Raw genomic sequence first — 20446 nt, 5'->3', positions numbered from 1 at the left:
TTTTTACTAAAGTCTAACATTTGAGTTGTAGTCGGCTATACAACAGACAGGAACTTAAGGACAGTAACAATTTCATGAAATATTAGACTCTCTGTATTGCCTGGCGGTTAACATCAAACGCACAGGTGATTACATTTTAGTTCTTTTGAAGAATATTTTTTTTTAATTTATGCCTACAATTGAAGAAACCCAAAGAATATAAAAATTAAAATATGTAAGAATGTATAAAAAAATTAAGAAAGGTACATTCTTTATGTCACTATGTGAGACAATAGCTATATATATATACTTGAAAATACAAGCGGAAATATCATTTAGTCTGCGCATGTCGTTGCCTGTGTATCGTTATTTCTACATCTAAGTTTCGGTTGATATATACGGATCTAACAACTTCTACGCTTCTGTTTACAGTTGATGAAAATCTCAGAAAAGAGTGATTCAAAAAATCAATTTTTATAAACATTTTTAAAGGCAGGCCACGTGTCTGTTTGTGCTGTCAATCCGTCCTGTAGTAAAGAATACAAGTGTAAGAAGAAAATACAAGTAAACGATATAGAAATTTAAATATTATTAGATTTTATTTATAACGAGTTTCTTTAACATACACGCTAGTCTCTTGAAGTTTTACTAAATATTAAAACACAAAATCGATTACAGGGTCAAAAGCCAACAGATGGCGTTAATCTATAATATATAACCTATGTTCAGCCCACATATTAAAACAAAGCAGGAGTAGACATCTGTAGCATACACAATCACAAAAAGCGATAATTTTACAAAGTAAGTAAGAAACCAACTAAACATTGTTGCTTTAGGATGTCTCAGAATGTGGAGTCGCTATATTCATTCCATCACACATGGAGTTCTAGTGTCTATTTAAAAAGTCACGTGATGACATCAGTAACACAGAGGTTGGCACAGTACAGTACAAAGCACCCAGGTTACTCAGTGTGTTTATCTTATCTCAGAATCGTGGGGATACCTTACAACTACCACGTGACTTTGGCTACAGAAGGAAAAGGATCGACATCTACTAACAATGATGGTGGCTTACAAGCATTTGAAACTATATGAGTAAGCATTGTTGATTCATTAGCCATGTGACGTTTTTTTCTAGTTAACTACTACAACGAGGCTGCTGTATACAAAACTTCCGGTTAAGTAATATTCATTGTTACGGTTCGTCGAGACTAACAGTGGACAGCTTTACAAGAGTGTTAGCCTTGGTCCCGGCAGACAGACAGCAGTCCACCTATACACGTCCGTGGTATTATCGGACTGTGTTTCTAAGACAAAGAATAGGCTTCACACATTAACCATAGTTTTCAGCCGACATATTAAAACCAAATAAACAGGAAAACACATCTTTAGTAAGTGCAAACTGAAAACAATGTTTTGACAAAATCGCCAAGAAATCAGTTAAACATCTTAGCTCATCGATGTGTCAGATAACTGAAATGTGAGTCGCTTTGTTGTCTTGTTAGAATCACACCTGAGTATCTCAATAACACAAGTCTCTGTGACGCCGCGCTTAAGAAAACAAACCTAGATAGATGCACATTATTATCTTGAAGGAATTTCTAAAGTCTATTTCCTATTAACGAGTTTATTCTGAGACTAACAGACGGTTAAATTTGATGTCATCCTTTGAACTTTGTAGTGTTTGAGCAGCACTTCTCAACATAATATCGTTATTACCAGTTCCGTCTGCTCTTTTTATTTCCTTTGGTCGCCTATTAGAGGACATTTTATCTTTTCTTGAACCAGAAGAAGACACACAATAAACACAGTCGTACTACCGCCACTATACAACACAGTTCAGCAGCTTTCCACAGAAGTGATTGCAAGTCACCGTACAGTACATTTACAACTACTGTACTGTCTCCTGTGCATTTCACTCATTTTTTTTTTTTACAACATTGCGTTAAACTAAAGCAAAACATTAAGATGCGAGCTATGACTCATTGCCTCCTGAAAGTGTTTAATATACCTACTCAGTATGGAAAGTTTTTTTAATAAAATGAATAGAGACATTTTCTTCACGCAGAGACACAGACACTGTAAGTAAGAATTTTACTTATTGGGTAGCAGGAGCAAATCACAACGGATGATTATTTTAATTGTTGATGAACAGTAACTTTTGAACAGCCTTTTTTTCAAAATTAATGAACACAACCAGAAGCCAAAGGTCGATTTAAGTTATTTAACAAGTAACTAATTGACAGCAGCAAGTATGAGTATACTTTCGTAGTGCTGACACAATAAATTATATTTGCTAAATTAATATATCATCTCACTCCTGTTCATGCTAAAAAGTTTTCCCTTTTTTTATGTGTTTGTGTAGGAGGGGGAGGTAGCTCATCCACTTTTTCTTATTTCTTAATGTCTTTCAACTGGAAATAGTCATATACACATGCAATGTGAACCATTCTTGTTTTGGATAGCAATCACATTGATGAAAACAATTCACTGGAGCTCTCATTGGTAATATCAACGTCCAGGTTGGTGTCATCCTAAATCACAAAAATATTCTAGTTTTATTCTCTCAGCCTTCTTGTTCTCTGATATTCTTTATGTTCTCCGAGATGTAGGAAGGGCTGTCACCTGTAAAACAGACAACAGAGCAGCAGGTACAAAGCTTAGTGCTTTACTTATCAAACAAACAAACGCTTGTACAAATGTCAACTTTACTAAAATAAACTCCAGGCAATAGGTAAGACAAGTGTATTCTCTTTATTACTCATTAACTGCAGTTTTCTAGACACCTTCATGGTATCACCAGGCAATCCCAAACTCCTCTGTGTGATATAAAGTGTGTTTGTGTCAGGAACTCGACTGGTTACGATTGTGTAGTGTGTTGTTGTGACTGTAAGACCAGGTAACTAACCATTGTTTAGTATGGAGACTAGTATTCACTGTAAACTCATTTAAGGCATTTAATAATAGGCCTTTAGGTTAGAAAGAGTGTGTGAAATTTGTGAAGGAAAGAGTCGGGAAGAATGTAGTTTCTTGTTCAGCCAATGGGGGAAATAAAGGAACTACATGCCCAACTTCCAAAGTTGACAAAAGAACCGCACCGAAATATTACAAATATTACAAAGGTTCCACCTCCCTCTTAGTTGTAACAGGTGAAACTACTGGAGCTGCAGACCGAGGCTCATTTGTTTCAAGGAATATTGAGATTTTACACGTGGCGGACATCTTGAGTGAAAGTAGTTTATAGTTTGTGAAAGCTAATTAGCGGATCGATATCCATTATCGGACATTGGAATTTTTTGGTTTTGAAAAAAAAAACCCAAGCTTTTGAGACTGTTACCTAAGGTGTCCTAGTTAATTAAGAAAACTGTGCGATAGTGTAGAATATATAAATAGATACAGAGTGATTCATGTGTTTATGTATTTATGTTTTGTGTTTTCAACCCTGCATGACGTTCTTTAGTAAAAGTAATCTTTAAGATACAGTGTTTGGTTGAAAACATATATACATTAAGGATCGTGCATAGAAAAAAGAAAAAGAAGTTAAAAGAAAATAACTATTACAACAACAAATGGAGTAAAAAAAAATTTCACTGGGCACTGAGACACCCACCGATCTATGTTTGTTTTCTTCTGTCAGTGTCAGTGTCTGCCTGTGGTGTTTGTATTAACATTAACTCTTACCTTACTCACTGAACTGCAAATACTAAAGACAGCAAACCAAGGTTGTGTAACATTTTCTGCTGTAACGCCCTGGTCCTGTCCGTTGATGTAGAGGTGAAGGTTGTTGGATGAGGTCACCAGTACCCCGACTCGACTACCGACTTCAAGGCTAATGAGTTCCTTTGCGAGCAGTATCAGCACCTACATATAAATACCTGATATTTTTATCTTATTAGTAAAATATTGGGCGTGGAGTGAGCCCTCCACCTTGACCTCCGCCTTAAATTCTAACACGCACTTTTCGACAACTATTTTTTTGTAACTGAGTACAAGAAAAAATGCTTGAAACTTTCTGAAAAATGTTAGGTATGAGCAGGGTTTACCGTGACTTGATGTACAACAAAAGATTTTGTTTAAACACTAGGTTCTGATTTATTTAGGTCAGTAAAAGATTTAGTTCAATTTCTCCAAACGGGTTTTCCTCGGCTTCAGAAAACATTTTTACAAATCAGGCCTTATAACACACTTCCATTGTTTTATCCACAATTTTATAAAACTTACTGTCCAAAAATATCAAACCGCCTAAATAATTTATCCTATCTCACCTAAGTCAACATATACCCATCCGTCTATGGTCTCTCTTATCGGCCTCATTCTACATATTTTGATGTCTGTAGGTTTTTATTTACCGTGTAACGATTCGTGAGTCAGGCAAATCTAATTAGATTCTTATTGTTTTTAATTCCCTTTTGATGCCAGGGGAGGCCAGTCGCGCGCGCGGTCTTTTATGTCACGTATGAAGTTGACGTAAGTAAGCTTGGCACAGCGTAAGTAGGGCGACGGTAGTCAATGGAGGGAGAAGCCATGCCGACCCTGTAACATTGTACTGATGATTGGTCGGAACAGTCTGCAAGAAAGGCTGTGAGGAGGTCGTCCTAGTTACCTGGTCGCGAAGGACCTGATTGGTCAGGAGGAGGAAAGGAACCAGTTAACTTAGTGGATCGGACGTTTCTCCGGACAGTCGAGACCCAGCAGTGATTGAGTCAAGAGCTCTCATGAGAGTTAACATTGCGTTAACGGCCTTCAACGTTATATACAACGTTCTTCTGTGGGAGGTTATCACTTGTATTCTGAGGTGTTTGGATTCGATGGGAGTGTATCGACTTCACCCATACAAGTGATATGGCATTGGCCACCGTGGATTTTTCCTGAAGGATTATAGATTCGTTAACGATCATCGGTGTTGATCTGCAAAGTTCAACGGTATAAGGTGTAGCCCAGACATCACTTAGTATTCTATGGTGTGGTGTAGGTATTGGTTCCATTGGAATATATCAGCTTCGCCGATACAAGTGATGTGACATTAATCACCTTAGACTCACGAACTTCGTGATATAATTCGTTGGATTTAATCTGCTGGTCCAGTCGGTCATCTCGCCAGCACGTCAGACAACCATAAGAGAGTGTTGGGCGGTGAGGGAGTAATGTTATTTTACTTTGTTTCATCCTCATTTCATCACTATTTAATTTACTAAACATTAAATGTGTTAATCGTTGGCCTGAATTTTTGCTGAAAAAGTTGGAAGAGTGCAGCGAGCGTGGTTTACATGCAGATGTTTACACGCGCTCGCAGACACATTTAAACACTTTTCTCAAAAACTTTACATACAGTAGGTAAAGAATTAATTTTAATTTGGGAATAACATTTGTTCCTTAGTTTTACTACCTCATTGGAAAAGAAAAGAAAATCCATCAAAACCTTCAAGCATGCTTTATGTAATAAACAAGTTAAAATAAGTGAATGATACTCAAATTCATCTCTTACACGAAGACCAAACCACAAGCCATCCTCACTAAAGAGACATGAAGACTTACACGTTCTCGATGGCGGAGGACCAAACCGGGCCACATGATAGTGGAGTCTTGCAGGTCTCTAGACCTCTGTGTCACAGGGAGGCCTGCAGGAGAAATTTTTGTCACACCCAGCGCTAGCTCGACGAACCCACCTGTTACTGTGTCCACTCTGACCTGCGTCAACATCCCAGTGTCATGACATGTCAAGCTGTGACAGCTGATTAGGATGACTACTTGCACTAAAGCAGGGATGCACAACCTACGGCCCGCGGGCCATATCCGGCCCGCGACCCGGTGCCATCCGGCCCGCGAAACTTCTGCCCACAGTGCAGGAAATCGGCATGTTAGTAATAAAAAAAGACCTTAAAAAAGCGAAAAAAAGGAAGAAGTATTTATCCCCACGTAGGGGCGTTTCCCAATCTTTTTTTTGGATGGACGAACATTTCGATTCAGTGCTCCGACTTGGTGTCTCTACGATGAGGCCGGACATTCAGAAGTTGGTTTCGGGAAAACAACTTCAAATATCCCACTAATTAGTACATAATTAATGGTAAGTACAACTTGTTTCTAATAAAAATGGTATCTGCTCTATTTTTTTTCTCCTTTTTGTATTTTTGCGGTGAAGTGGCCCGCGACACGGTTGTCCGAAATGGATATGGCCCGCAGGCCGAAAAAGGTTGGGCATCACTGCCCTAAAGGATGTCAATCTCTCAGTAAAGCCACAAGCGTGAAAAGAGAAAGAATGTATTGAGACTACTAAATCCGTCCTCAATAAGCTGTCATCAACTTGTATTAAAGATCTTTAGAAAATGGAAACAAATTAAATCAAAATGATTTTTTATTTGTGTCTCTACCTTGTAAAAGAAAGAAAAGTAAATAAAAGTGATTTTTATTCTGAAGCCCGATTTATTACTAACAGTACTAATCATCATTTTAATGATAATTGTTGTCATCTTCATAGTTTTAGTCAAATATCTTACTTCATACACGACATTCGCTACCATAGGGTCACGTGACACGACCATCCCTTCACCGATGGTACTCGGCTCTATCCTCTCCGCGGTCCTGTTATCGTTCGTCAGACGAATGTTGTTTCCGCAGTTGTCTTGGAACACAAAGACTGGTAGCTGTGGGTCCAACTGTAAATAATATTCTCTTGTCCATGAAAATTATAAACAGATCTATAGTATACTGTGTTTATTAAGTAAAAATGTTTTGGTATTAGTGTTATAAGTTGTATTTGATAATTTTTTTTCTGCTGACATCTGCAATCATACTCTTCGGAAAGTCTTGTGTCTGTAAGAGTCCTCTTCCCATACATTGAATCATATCACACATTAACCTTTACATTCGTTTCAAGAATTTACAGGCGATGTCTGAATAAAACATGCATTCTGAAATAAATTTAACGAAACTACAACAGACTGTGTGTGTGTGTGTGTGTGTGTGTGTGTGTGTGTCTTTAAGTTTTTATGTAAGGAAATGGGATATGCACCTTTGTGATCAGAGTTTTGCTAGTTACAGTTAGTCCGGACATTTATTTCAGCTCTAAACTACAGTCACAACAAGATCTTGATACATATATATCAGTTAAATTTTCTTTGTTTACTTTCGAAGCTGTAGAATTTAGTAATGAACAATTATTAAGTGATGATGTGTAGATACTTTGCGTCCTCTTAAACTTTTTTACAAGAGCCTTATCATAGAACTTGCTTATCGTTACATCGTGTGTTTGAGCGCGCGTTCGGTTGTATCCATTTAAGTTCAAATGTACTGGGTGGGTGTATCGGTGTTAGGCATCACACGCAAAAATACAAAAAGAAAGTATGCTTGGAATCTTTTACAATGCTTCCTAAAATAATACATTTCCTGAATACATGTCACATGACCGGACGGTTTTCATAATATATTTTATTTGGTTTAAAAATTATGACGACCTGCTTGTTAAAACTTATGGACCCCGATGTTGTAAGAATTTAGCGGGCACAGATAACACAGATATACGGCAAACGTGCTCTCTCTCTGTTTTGAATCAGATATGTACACACATTACATATTTTTCGCTTTGTCACTAGCTGCTGATGCAAGAGAGGGAAAAGAAAGGTTTCTAAAGAAAAGGAAAATGACTAGCAAACAAAAATATTGTTTAAATGTTACAAAAAAACAAAAAAACAAAAAAAACTAAAATTTATAAATGATTAAAAAGGATAAAATTTTACCTTTGACTCTGTCTTCTCCTGCGTCAACATCAGAAGCTCGTCTTGTATCACTCTCACAACTTCTTGACAGCACTCTACACTTGACAAGGGCTTCACCCACACCTCTCCTTGCAGGTCAGTGCTAAGGTCAAGGCTGTTGACCCTGTCTGTCAGAGCCTGTGTCATGTGTATCAGTGCAGGACGTGGTGACACTGCCACCGCTCGCGTCACAATGTGTTTGTGTGACGTCACCTTCCCGAAACAGTTGCTAAGGGCAGTCTTGACGTCACATAGCGACTTCCTTATTTTGAGATGTTGCTTGCGACACTTGTCCTTCAACGTGTTACAAACATCTTCCACCAGCTTGTGAAGACGGTCACATGTCTTGTCCACCTGCGCCATGTCTTCTTGTTCGCTGACATCAACTTCATGTAGACGTGACGTCACCTGACCTATAGCCTGCTCTAACTTCTGCTCCGCTTCTACCAAAATCTTCGTTAGGTCGGTAAGTGAACTTTCAACTGACTTAATTTCATCGTCAAGATAGTTTGTTTCTAGACATACTTTGTGTTTGTTAGCCTTACAGGCTGAGCAGACAGCGAGGCGGTGCTCGCGGCAGAAGTACTCCGCCTGTTTGTCGCCGTGGTCAGCACACAGTGCAGGGCGGCTGGCAGCCAGACGTTCAGGTGTCACAGTGCTGACACTCTCCACATCGTGACTACGGGTTCCTGAAAACTTTCTATGAGCCTTTGTACACGCTGTACACAACATGTCCTGACACTGCATACAGATGAAGTCCGCCCTGACGTCCTCACACACACAACAAAGGTGATCTTTACTCACCACACGAGCGCTCTCCACCAGCGCTTCCATCACAAAGTCTGTCGGCAGGGCGTCAACAGTGTCGGACGAACTTCCATCTGACTGCTTTACTATAGGACATCTACACAGCGGACACCCAGCATCAGGTTTGGAATCCATCCAGGAAATGACACATTCTCGACACAGGAGATGACCACAGGGTAGAATCTTTGGTGTCGTGAAGTCATTCGTGCACACGGCACACTCTCTTTCGTGTGGCTCAGCCATCCTGGATTCTAAGTTACTGATTATAGGAAACATACAGACACGTTAGAGGGACAATAACACAAATTTAATGCAAGAAAATTAATGTAAATTGTGAAGTATTGTTGCAGGATTTTTTTCAGACATTTCTATAGTTGCTATGTTTTTTAACCGTGCTCCGTGACATGTATGTGTGTTGTGATTAGAAGAAAAAGAGCAAAGGAAGGAGAGACTAGAAAAGCAAAGCAAAGGAGTAGCGGAATCGTGAAAAGATAAAATTGTCAGGGACGTGTGTCGTGTACGTGTATTGTGTCAGGGACGAGAGTTGTTTCCCTTGGTCAGGGGGATAGCGAGTGAGTCTGAGAGAGGTGACCGTGCCCGTGTTAAAATGCAAACCAGTGAGTAAAGTTCACCCCAAGCTTAGGCTTCGAGAACAGTGTAGGAGCATTCCCAACGAAACCGCCGAGTCGGTAGGTCGTATTGTACGTGTGGCTACAGGGACCAGGAATCAGAGTCTTAAGTTCCTTGCCCAGTCAAGGTACCAGATTAAGTTTAGCTGAAGTGTGAATTTTGATTGATGGTGTAAAGAGACGTGTTTTAATCTGTCTATAAATGAGACTTGATTTTCTAGAAGTAATATATATTATCACTTGACGTTGTGAAACTGTATAAAGAAGTGTAAGTTGTAAATTCAGTTAATTAATTAATCACCGAGTTACAGGAACTGATGGTGAGGGAACTTATGGTGACCTGGAACTTATGGAGCGAAGTGCTTGCCTAGTCAAGAACTTCTGAGAGGGCTTCAGAGAACTTATGGTGAGGAACTTATGGAGAGAGTGCTTGCCTAGTCGAGGAACTCCTGAGAGAGAGCTTCGGAGAAACTCCTGAGAGAACCTAGAAGGGATCCACTGGCAGTGTGCGCTGGTAAAGATCCATTGGGAGTGTGTTGGCCCAAAGATAGCCGCCGAGACGGGAGGGTTTTCATGTACAAGTGGTAGCTGACCGCGACCCCCAGCGTCGTGGGTATGTCTTCCCAAGTGGATAGCCTCGTGTGAGCTGGCTACCGAGATTCTATTGGAATACGTGCTTTTATGTGTAAGTGAATCTGTACGCTCGCTGTAGACTGCGAGGGAGCGTTCGTGCCCCAGCGACCGGACTTCTTTTTATGTCACTGAAGGGACACGAGTAACAAGTAACAGTAAGTGATTAATCTTTACACAATATCTGAGATACTCTTGGCACCCAAGACTTACTACCAGAGTGACACTACGTATTGATGTAACACTGCGGGAAGTGAATAGGTATTGTGTGATGCTATCGTTGAGCGAGGAGAGTATGTCGAATTTCTTGTATGTTAGATATGTGTATTAGCTAGTGTGTGTTTATGCCTGGTGGATTTATTTAATTTGTTTTGGGGTCTACAAGGCCTTTTACCCACTTTCCCCAAGAGAGAGGATAAGTAAGGGCTTTTTTTTTAGTAAAGAACACGAGAAGCCCATTGGCAGGTCGCTGTGTTTTGTGTTGTGTGAACGCGCGTGACGTCAGTGTGTGACGTGGTTGTGACAAAAATATTTGTCACTTTCTAAAACAAAACATGAGAAAGTCTCCTAAAGAGAATATCAGAAAGTTATTCGATTATAATACTGCTTTTATTATTTCCGATTGATGATGTAAATATTTCCCACGATTATTCACAAATATTTTAATGTCATCAGCCTTAGAAGGTTGTTTCAGTGACAACCTATTTTTTTTGCGGACATTTACAATTGTATTAACTTTCTTATTTTAACGAAGACCAGTACCCGAATAGATGAAATGTAAAGTAATGCTTATGTCAGTAGCTTCTCTTTTGATTATATTTATTCTCTAGAAGTTACCAACCACTAAGCGAACTATAAATTAACTAAATACCTATTGACTGTTATTACACAACGACTGACCTACCTGAGTCACACTGTAGTTCACAAAGATGGCGGTTTGCTGTATCCACTGACCCAGATGTTGGCGAATGTGTTAACGATAAGCGGTGTATTGCAATGTTATGATACTGTTTACTTACTGCCTCTCCTTCTAATGAACAAGTTAGGTGAGGGTTGGCTCTGTCTGACCTGACAATATACCTCAATATTTCAGACTGAAATGTCCAAAACGTTTTCTTTCACAACGTATTCTCGCTATCGCAGAGCAGTGACAATAAGGCTCAGGTCACGTGATGCTTACACGAATTACATCTACTAATGTGGGAATTCCCGTTACAGTACTTCAATGCACTTTTCGTTTCGTTCCTTTTTATCTTTTATTTTAGAGAAATCGGCTTAGCTTACAGCGATGACTTTTTAAAATTTTTTTGTACATATACAGTGACCTCTATTTATTTCTGTTGAACCTCGTTCAAAAACATTATATGTCATGATCGGTTATTCTGCCACAAAGTAATCTTGGAGTGTGTAAAGTGGGATGGAATGACAACTTTTGAAAAGACATGATTAGACTGTGGATGGTGTGATCCAGGGCTCAATGTGTTGCATTGAATAAAAGCTGTGCTAGGTAGCGTACTCATCACTGAAGAAAAGAGTCTTATCTTCATTAGTGATTGTTTGTGTACGTGTGTATTTTCGGCTTCATTATTGATCAGTATTGATTTTATGTGTACATTCTCTTGAGAATCATAGCGCAGAAGTATTTACAAATTTTATTTTGTGCAATATAGAACTAAAACAAAATAGGAACTGTAAATATTTTACCTATACTGACTGCGATCTCCAGGTGAACACAAGATGCACATTATAATACTATTAAATCGCATTAGAAAGGCCTGTAGGCTTACCAAATTTAAAATTATTCGGCGCATGCGCAGTACATACTCGGTGGCGGTTAGGACCAATCGTATTTTACTAGCTGCACTCTTTCATCTTCATTGATGCAAATAAAGGGTCAATAGAATCAAAGAAAATTTCATAGTTTTAAAAAATCACTTTGAAGTCAGTAATAATTGTAAATAATTAATAATTTTAGTTAGTGGACAACAAAAACAAAGCAAAACGGATGAAAGGGAAGCGAGACTCTCGAGTCCATCACAGTCTGCCTGTGTGTGGCTCTTCCACCTTCTCCGTTGTTGTACAAAACTTTTTCGGGTGTTACTATCGTCAACACCTTTGTGAACAAGTGATGACAACTGGACATTGAGTGGTTTTATTTTTATACCTTTTTCTTTCATTCTTACTGTAGATAAATATTTGCTTATTCATAAACAGCATTTTATTACTGAACACAATCATGTAAATGCTAATTTAAAGATATTAATACAAAATAATTAATTTCTGGAAACACTAACCCACTCTTTTCCTTTTTGTGTCAGGTGAGTGGAGATTAGCTCAAACAAAAGCAAAATATGTATTTTTCCCCTAGTTGTTAATGTCTATCATAGAAAAAGTAATCATATGCGAAACATTTTAAGACAGTAAGATTAGTTGAAAGTGTCAAGCGTAGCTTAATAATTTGTCCACGAAATTATTATTTCTTGTTTATCTCTCAGCCATGCACTGTGTGGCTTACATGTTGTGTAAATAGAAAAATAAAAAGAAAGGAAGATAAATTAAAGAAGGTTAAAACAGCTTTTTTAAAATTTTCTAGAGAAAATATCAGAATATCAGCTGATCACACTCTTGATTTTATTAATTTTGATTAAAGACGAAATAATCCTTTGCTTTCATTTTACAGAAACGTATAAAGCAAATTTAATGGCAGCAGCTAGTTATAATAGATAACTGTCGAAGTTGACACTTTCTTATGATCATGACCGCTAATTAAGGAGGGAAGTCAACAAACTATACAGTAATAAACTCTCCATTGAATGCTATGTTACCGAGGTATCACGCGTTATATTCTCCAAAAAAGATCCAGGGGCGTTTGTATTTATTTTACACGATGGAAATCTGTCAGCCATAATAATTTTCTATAATATTATGATGCAAGATGGTGGATGATCTCATATCAAAGTAACTGTTTCAAAGATCTCCGTTCTTAGAAATAAAACAGGCGAACACTTGAATGAAGGTCCCCTTGAAAAGATCATGTGACTCTCGTATAAATGATTATTCTAGTAAATCGGTTTTTTCCGTTTATTGTTGTTGAGTAGACTAGTATAGAAAATTAAAAATTATAAAGACATTTTTTATAGAAAAGCTTTAAACCAATCTTTAGTCTGCCAAATGAGAGACTGGTGGTGTATTTCACTTTCTTCATTGATTTGCTTAGTATTTTATTTTATTTTTTGTGGAGGATATACTTGATGTAGTTTTAATATTCAAATGTCCAAGGCTTGGATTTCTATAACTTTGCTAAGTGTCAATATATCATAAGTGACTTAACTGATTAGAGAAAAATATGGGACCATTAAGATTATGAAAACTCTGGGCTGAAGTGCAACCGTTAGTTTTTAAATTCTTTCAATTATGCAGATTTCCCATTCTGCCTAATGCCTTTGAAATGTAGGCTTTAAAGCATGAAGAGAAGGCCAATCTCTCGGCATTTGAGACTCCTCAGTGCCATCAAAACTATTCTGTAGAATATCATCAAAAACCATGAACTAGAACACAGAACCCTTGACTATCCCATGTGAAACTAACAGCTGACTCAGTTACTAGGGAGACAATTAAGAACAGTAACAATTTCCTGTCTGATTAAGTACATTTTCTAGTAGGCTTTCGGAGTAGGATATACACATTTTATTCTGTACAATATTGAACTAAAGCACAACAAAATTGCAAATATTTAAGTGCTATTGATTAGGCTATCTACAGATTAACACACCATGTATATTGACAAAAATAATATGTCCAATATAAAAACCGGTAACCCCACAAAAAGAGTAATAAAGCGCATGAGCAGAACATACTCGTTGGTTCCTAAAGCGAATCTTCTACAAGCGATACTTTTTCCCTTTAAATGATAAAGATATAAAGTAAGCAGAATTAAAGATGATTTCATAGTCTGACAAAATCACTTTCAACTCAGTAAAAGCTCGAGTAAACAATAATTAAACAATAATTTTTGTTAGTGGACAGCAGAAACAAAGCGAAACTGCTAAAAGCAAAGCGTGATTGCGCCTGAAAGAGTCCAGTACAGTCCGCATGTGTGTGTCTCTTCCATCTTTTCCGCTGTTGTACAGAGCATCTGTCGTACACTACAACACATGTAGATGTACAGTAATTTAGTTAAGAACAGCATTTTTCGCTGAGTAAACACAGTCAGAAGCCAATGGTCACTTTACGGTATTTAATTTTTATTTCCAGCAACACTAGTGTGTATACTTCTTTCGTGGTGATTATGCAATATTTTAAAATTGCTTAAAGAGATTCTAAAGGCAAAATAAAACTGCTTAGAATCGCGTAAAGAGTAGGATAAATTTGAATCTCGTCTATTTATATGTGTGTTCATGTGGAAAACGTTGAAGGTTTTTAGTAGAATGTTGTGTTTAATAAGAGAAATTACACGGGACTCTTTTTTTGCTTCCACGAAGTCTAGTTCTCCGTCACGTGACCCTATGACGTTTGATAGAGAGTGTTTACATAGTGAGACCGAGCCATGCCTCGAGAATGTGCTGCACCCACGAAAAGATGGGAAAATGACGACGTCAAATCTTCGCAATGATACAGATACAGACACTTCCTGTCAGAGACTGACGTCACAATAAGACTGACGTCACAATAAGACTGACGTCACAATAAGACTCTTCTGCTTGACCATCTCTGGAAGCTATCGTGGTTACTCGGCGGAAGGACACAAGGGTCGATTCCACTGGATTTTTTCAATGTTTATAAACATCGGCAACCGAAATAGTGCTAATAAGTGGTAATTAAGTGAGAAACGAATAATTTATTTCTCCTGTATTCCTCTCGTGCTCTGTTATTGTAACTAAATGTGTTTTTGAAACGTCTGACCGTCGCCACAGCCTTATCACAAGCCTTGAGTATACCTTTAAATAATATTTAGTCAGACTTCTCTTAATACTAAAAATATGCTTGCCCTCTTCTCCTTGTGTGTGTGTGTGTATTTAGAAGGGGCAGCTCATACAATTTGTTGTTGTTGTTGGTGGTGTCTATCAACAGAAAAAAATATCATACGCGAAACAGTTTGTTCTCTTCCTGTTATGTTTAGGGAACAGGTTAACGAAACAAGCCTGTCTCAGCCTTCTTCTTCTCTAATATTCTTGATGTCATCCTAGATGTAGGAAGGGCTGTAACCTGTTCAACAGACAATAGGACAGCAGGTACTAAACCTAACGATTTACTTACAAAACAAACACAAATTTGTAAAAATGTCCAATTTACGAAAAAACACGTCAGCACCAGGAAGTAGGTAAAAGATTTTTGTTTATTATTTATGAACTGCAGTTTGTGGACATTTTCGTGCTATTACAGTTCAAGAAACCGTTATAGTCTCCCCATGCAATCCCAAACTCCTCTGTGCAATGTAACGTGTGTACGTGTATCTCTCACCTTAGTCACTGTATTCCAAACATCAAAAACAGCAAAACAGGGTTGCGTGACAGGTTCTGGTACAACGCCCTGGTGCTGTCCATCGATGTAGAGGTGAACGTAATTAGATGAGTCAACAAGTACCCCAACTCGACTCCCGACTTGAAGCCTCCCGAGACCTTCTCCGAGCGTGGTCGACACCTGAAGACAAATACCTGTTACTTTTACCTTTTAATAAAATATTGAACGGAAAGTGAGCACCCTAGCGTACCCTCTACCATAATTGTAGCTTGAAATGTCCTCAACTATTATTCAACTGTGTACTATTAGAAAAAGAAATCCTAGATGCCTTTCCAAAATTATTTGGTAGGGGCAAGGATGGTTTGATATTATCATGACCACGTGCAAAGAAAAAACGAGCTCTTGATTTACGAATACGGTATCATATCTTTAGGTCAATTAAAGCCTTAGTTGAATTTCTTTCTCCTAACTGGGTGTACCTCAGCTTAATGTTAACATTTCCACAGATCTACCTATAAATACCCCATTTCCATTCTTGAGGTACGCTTTTATAAAAATTACTGTGAAAAAGATCAAACTCATAGCCCCCTAAATAACATATGCTACCTCACCTATTGGCTGTCACCCTGTCTACGTCAACATTTACACATCCGTTACTGAGGTTTCTCTTGTTTGCCTCTTTTTTTATAATGGGATGTTTGTAAGCTTTTATTTAAAGTGGGCAAAGAAATTTTAAATCTTATTTTGGGAAATAATATTTGTCACTGAATTTTACCAGCTGATTAGTAAAGGATATGATATCTTAAAAAAATCATTTAAAAATGCTTTGTTGAAATACAAGTGTGACAGGAAGTGAATGATAATTTGCTTCAGATCTTACACGTAGACCAAACCACAAGCCATTTGTAGGACTTGGATCCATGAAAACTCACACAATTTCCCTGGAAATAGACCTCACTGGGAGCGACGACAACAGAGTCTCCCAGGTCTCCATCAGACTTTTTTATAACGAACTTTGCCTGAGAAAGTTCTGTCACTCCCAGATATAGCTCGCTGTATTTAGATGAGGTTTCATCCACTCTGACCTGCGTCAACATCATAGTGTCATGACATACCAAACTTTGACAGTTGATTAGGCTTACTACGGGGATTACAGGATGCCAATCTCTCAGTAAAGCGAAAAGTGTGGCCACAGAGAGATACTATGTATCGAGACTACTCAATCCGTTGTAAATATACGTTTCTTAAACTTGTGTCAACGATTTAAAAAAATAAAACCATAATAATTCAAAGTTATTATTTTGTTTGTGTCTGTGCACTATAAAAGAAAAAAGTGCATAAGAGTAATTTCTATTTTGAAGTTTTTTTTAATAATAATATTAGTAATCATAATTATTATAATTATCCCCGTAGTCATCATCATCCTCATCGTCGTCGTCGTCGTATTTTGTCTTGGTCATGTTCATCGTCATCACTATCGTTCTAACCTAACATCTTACTTCATACAAGACGTTTGACACCATAGTGTCACGTGACACGACCACTGCTTCGCGGGAGCTATGCACAACCGTCCTCTCCGCAGTCCTGTTATCGTTCGTCAGTTTAATGTTTTTCCCACAGCTTTCGTCGAAGACAAGGACTGGTGGCTGCACGGCGAACTGTAAATAATGTTGATTCTTTTGAAGTTAAAATTTATTATTTCATCATAGTTAAGTAACTATAATCTACATCACTAATATTATTGTAACATTTAATAATTTAAGTGTTTTTGTATTAGTTGTAGTTTATAAGACGGGTGGTTTTCTCTGTTAAGATCTGTAATCCTACTCTTAGGAATGTCTTGTGTCTGTAAGAATCAACTTCCCATACATTAAATCACAACATACCACACAAACCTTTACATTCGTGTGAAGACTGTACTGGCGATGTGATCTTGGGAAATACATTTTACCTTTGGCAGACGATCTTACTACAAATTTAAGCACTTCATGAAAACATGCATTCTAAAAAGATTTTAACCAAACTACAATTAAGTGTGTGTTTATCTTTATATGTAAGAAGTTGGGAAAACACCTGTGCTAGTGGTTTTACTAGTTTTAATATTAGTCCTGACATTTAATGATATTTTTACATAATTCTTCCTCCTATTTCTAAGACACACACACACACAGACAGAAGCCAAAACATTGTAATAATAGGGATTATGGTAAAATGCTGGATAGATTCTTAAAGAAAAACCTAGAACCCCCGTCAAAATAACATTTACGAAGCCGACATAATCCCTAATTAATATAATGTCAGTTTTTATAGCCGCGTATCTGTGTGATGTATATTTAGGTGTATTGAACATTCTCATGACCTGCCTGGAGAATTGGCACACATTTATGTTCTCTGAACCTGTAAAGCAGCGGTTCTCAACCTTTTACTTGTGACGCCCCCCTGACGGTCAAAGGTACGTCCGCCCCCCCCCCCCTTAGCCAGCAATGTAAACTAATTTCACTAATACCGGTATAAGAAACTTAAAAAAAATGACCACCTTCGCGCCTCCCTTGTAAGCACGTCGCGGGGGGGCGCCCACAGGTTGAGAACCGCTGCTGTAAAGTGTTTGCTTGGATCCAAAAACTAATTCTCATATTAAATACCAAATTTTGTGTCCTTTTCCTTTAAGTAGGGATGAGAAAGGAAATCTCAGGTAGAATATTACTGTCGTTTCAATTGATAGCTTAACCTTAGGGTGCAGCCACCTATATAGTAGCATGGCATCTGAAGGAAAGTTAAACATGAACCGTGCCACATGTCTCTATAAAGTTGAAGGCCAGTGGGTTTTTTTTTTCAAAAGTGTCCTCAATTGCCTTTCTAACACACGATGTGAGTAGTGATGATGCTCAGTTTCAACACAAGTAATTTCGGTCTTTGATGCAGTTGCGTTTTTTTCACTTCGCATGGTTAGGCAATCCACAATCACCCGGCGCAAAAAGAACAGAAATTGCCAATAAATTGTTTGTCATCATGTCCTCCTTTTCCTTGCATTACAAAAAGAAGATTTTCTACACTGTCGTGGCTTAGTCTGCTAGTGTGTAAAAAATTAACCTCTTTCATTTTGCTATGTCTGCTCCAGAGTTGAAGCAGGCTTTTCCTAAGTCCTCCACCCTGTCAAAAATGTAAGATTTTTATCATTTCATCGAAAACAACATCTCAGATCTCGCCTACTGGCCACACAGCGGACGCCTTTTTGCTACTGGGGTTGCATAGTAATCTTATCAATGAAACATATTGCAAGTCTCTTCTTAAGGCATGTTAAGCAGTTTTATCAGCTTTATGTGTCTTTGGACGTATGCTGGTGTTTTAAGTCCCAGAGATTTCTTGTTGTTACATTCATTACCCTTGTTCTTCCTTTCAGACAACTAACAAATTGCCAAAAGCGAAACGGCAAGGTAGATATCAGTATCAATCGCCGACACAAAGAAACAAACACGCACACACACATTCTCCCTCTTTAATAACACATTTCTGCAGTCTATATATAATAAGACAAAATGCGATTTCAAAAACTTACACTTTCTTTTGATTCATTAGTCGCTAGCTCGCTTCATGGATACTGATAACAGGAAGCAAAAAGAAAAGATCATCGGGAAAAGAAGAATGATCAGAAAGAAAGAAAAATTGCATTAGTCTTATAATCAATGAAAAAAATAATGAGGTGGTAAAAATAACACTCTTACCTTTGTGTCCGTTGTCTGCTGCTCCAACATCAAAAGCTCGTCTTCTATCTGTCTCACAACTTCTTCACAATATTCTGGACTTAACAAGGTCTTCGTCCACGCCTCTTCTTGCAAGTCAGTGCTGAGGTCCAGGCTCTTGACCCTGTCTGTCACAGCATGTGTCATGTGTATCATTGCAGGACGTGGTGACACTGCCGTGGTTCGCGTCGCAATGTGTTTGTGTGACGTCACCTTTCCGAGATGTTTGCTGAGGACAGTCTTGACGTCACGTAATGAATTCCTGATTTTGAGATGTGACGTGCGAGTGTTTTCCTTCAACTTGTTACGGAAATCTTCCACCAGCTTCTGAAGACGGTTACATGTCTTGTCTACCTGCGCCATGTCTTCATGTTCGCTGACATCAACTTCCTGTAGACTTGACGTCACCTGACCTATAGCCTGCTCTAGATTCTGCTCCGCTTTCACCAGAACCTCTGTCAAGTTTCTCACCCAGTTTTGGGCTAACTGTATTTCATCGTCAAGAGAGTTAATTTCTGGACATACTTTGTGTTTGTTAGCCTTACAGGCTGAGCAGACAGCGAGGCGGTGCTCGCGGCAGAAGAACTCCGCGTGTTTGTCGCCGTGGTCAGCACACAGTGCAGGGCGGCTGGCAGCCAGACGTTCAGGTGTCACAGTGCTGACACTCTTCACATCGTGACTGCGGCTCACTGATAGTTTTTTATGAGCCTTTGTACATGTTGTACACATCATGTCAAGACACTGCATACAGATGAAGTCCGCCCTGACGTCCTCACACACACAACAAAGGTGATCTTTACTCAGCACACGAGCGCTCTCCACCAGCGCTTCCATCACAAAGTCTGTCGGCAGGGCGTCAACAGTGTCGGACGAACTTCCATCTGACTGCTCTACTATAGGACATCTACACAGCGGACACCCGGCATCAGGTTTGGAATCCATCCAGGAAATGACACATTCTCGACACAGGAGATGACCACAGGGTAGAATCTTTGGTGTCGTGAATTCTTCTGTGCACACAGCACACTCTCTTTCGTGGGACTGAGCCATCCTTAAGCTTAAGTTTCCTATAGAATTTTTCGACCACTAATGGAAACTGTAAATCAAACTGAATTCTTGCAGCAGTGAATTTTGTATTTTACAATTGCTGACTTACTTGTGTCACACTGCAGTTTCCGTGAAACGGTTCTTTGCTCTACACACTTCGATATCCTTGCTGACGTTTATTAGTAGAAATACAGATTGATTAGTCACCTTTACTTCTTGAGAGGAATGAGTTAGATGAAGTTTTAAGCTACTAGGCTTGCTAATGTCCCTGAATCTTCCAGACTTAACTTGTCTAAAACTGTTTGCGTTGTGAGTGCTTTGTCGCTATGGGGACAGGCCGTGCTATAAATAAACACACATCCGTTACAACTGTTTGGGAATTCCCGTTGATATTTTAGAGTTT

The 20446-nt window shown here is 38.6% G+C and overlaps 2 protein-coding genes across 2 annotated transcripts; both read right to left on the bottom strand.

Moving 5' to 3' along the window:
* Positions 1-10943, bottom strand: LOC112576283 (E3 ubiquitin-protein ligase TRIM33-like). The gene is made up of 6 exons (XM_025258632.1): positions 10701-10943; positions 7713-8796; positions 6474-6632; positions 5515-5667; positions 3661-3840; positions 1-2604 (listed from the first exon to the last, which is right to left on the bottom strand). Exons 2-6 carry the CDS (start codon positions 8778-8780, stop codon positions 2572-2574), a joined length of 1593 nt encoding a protein of 530 aa, XP_025114417.1. The 5' UTR covers positions 8781-8796; positions 10701-10943; the 3' UTR covers positions 1-2571.
* Positions 10944-14545: 3602 nt separating this feature from the next.
* On the bottom strand, positions 14546-20344 carry LOC112576275 (E3 ubiquitin-protein ligase TRIM33-like). Its single transcript, XM_025258616.1, has 5 exons — positions 18979-20344; positions 16756-16914; positions 16189-16341; positions 15257-15436; positions 14546-15001 (listed from the first exon to the last, which is right to left on the bottom strand). The coding sequence occupies exons 1-5, from the start codon at positions 20044-20046 to the stop codon at positions 14924-14926; spliced, it is 1638 nt and encodes a 545-aa protein (XP_025114401.1). The 5' UTR covers positions 20047-20344; the 3' UTR covers positions 14546-14923.
* Between the last annotated feature and the right edge of the window lie 102 nt (positions 20345-20446).

Source organism: Pomacea canaliculata, linkage group LG11, assembly GCF_003073045.1.
Source record: "Pomacea canaliculata isolate SZHN2017 linkage group LG11, ASM307304v1, whole genome shotgun sequence".
NCBI lineage: Eukaryota > Metazoa > Mollusca > Gastropoda > Architaenioglossa > Ampullariidae > Pomacea > Pomacea canaliculata.
This window is presented reverse-complemented; position numbering and strand designations above follow the sequence as displayed.

What these genes read in the sequence shown, in the direction of transcription:
- LOC112576283 (XM_025258632.1), bottom strand. Translation starts at nt 8,780, where the DNA reads ATGGCTGAGCCACACGAAAGAGAGTGTGCCGTGTGCACGAATGACTTC. An exon ending in AGGAGAAGACAGAGTCAAAG is followed by an intron (nt 6,633 to 7,712) that starts GTAAAATTTTAT and finishes TATTATTTACAG; the next exon opens with TTGGACCCACAGCTACCAGT. An exon ending in TTTGCAGTTCAGTGAGTAAG is followed by an intron (nt 2,605 to 3,660) that starts GTAAGAGTTAAT and finishes TCTGTTTTACAG; the next exon opens with GTGACAGCCCTTCCTACATC.
- LOC112576275 (XM_025258616.1), bottom strand. Translation starts at nt 20,046, where the DNA reads ATGGCTCAGTCCCACGAAAGAGAGTGTGCTGTGTGCACAGAAGAATTC. An exon ending in AGCAGACAACGGACACAAAG is followed by an intron (nt 16,915 to 18,978) that starts GTAAGAGTGTTA and finishes CATTATTTACAG; the next exon opens with TTCGCCGTGCAGCCACCAGT. An exon ending in TCTATTTCCAGGGAAATTGT is followed by an intron (nt 15,437 to 16,188) that starts GTGAGTTTTCAT and finishes ATTTGTCTTCAG; the next exon opens with GTGTCGACCACGCTCGGAGA.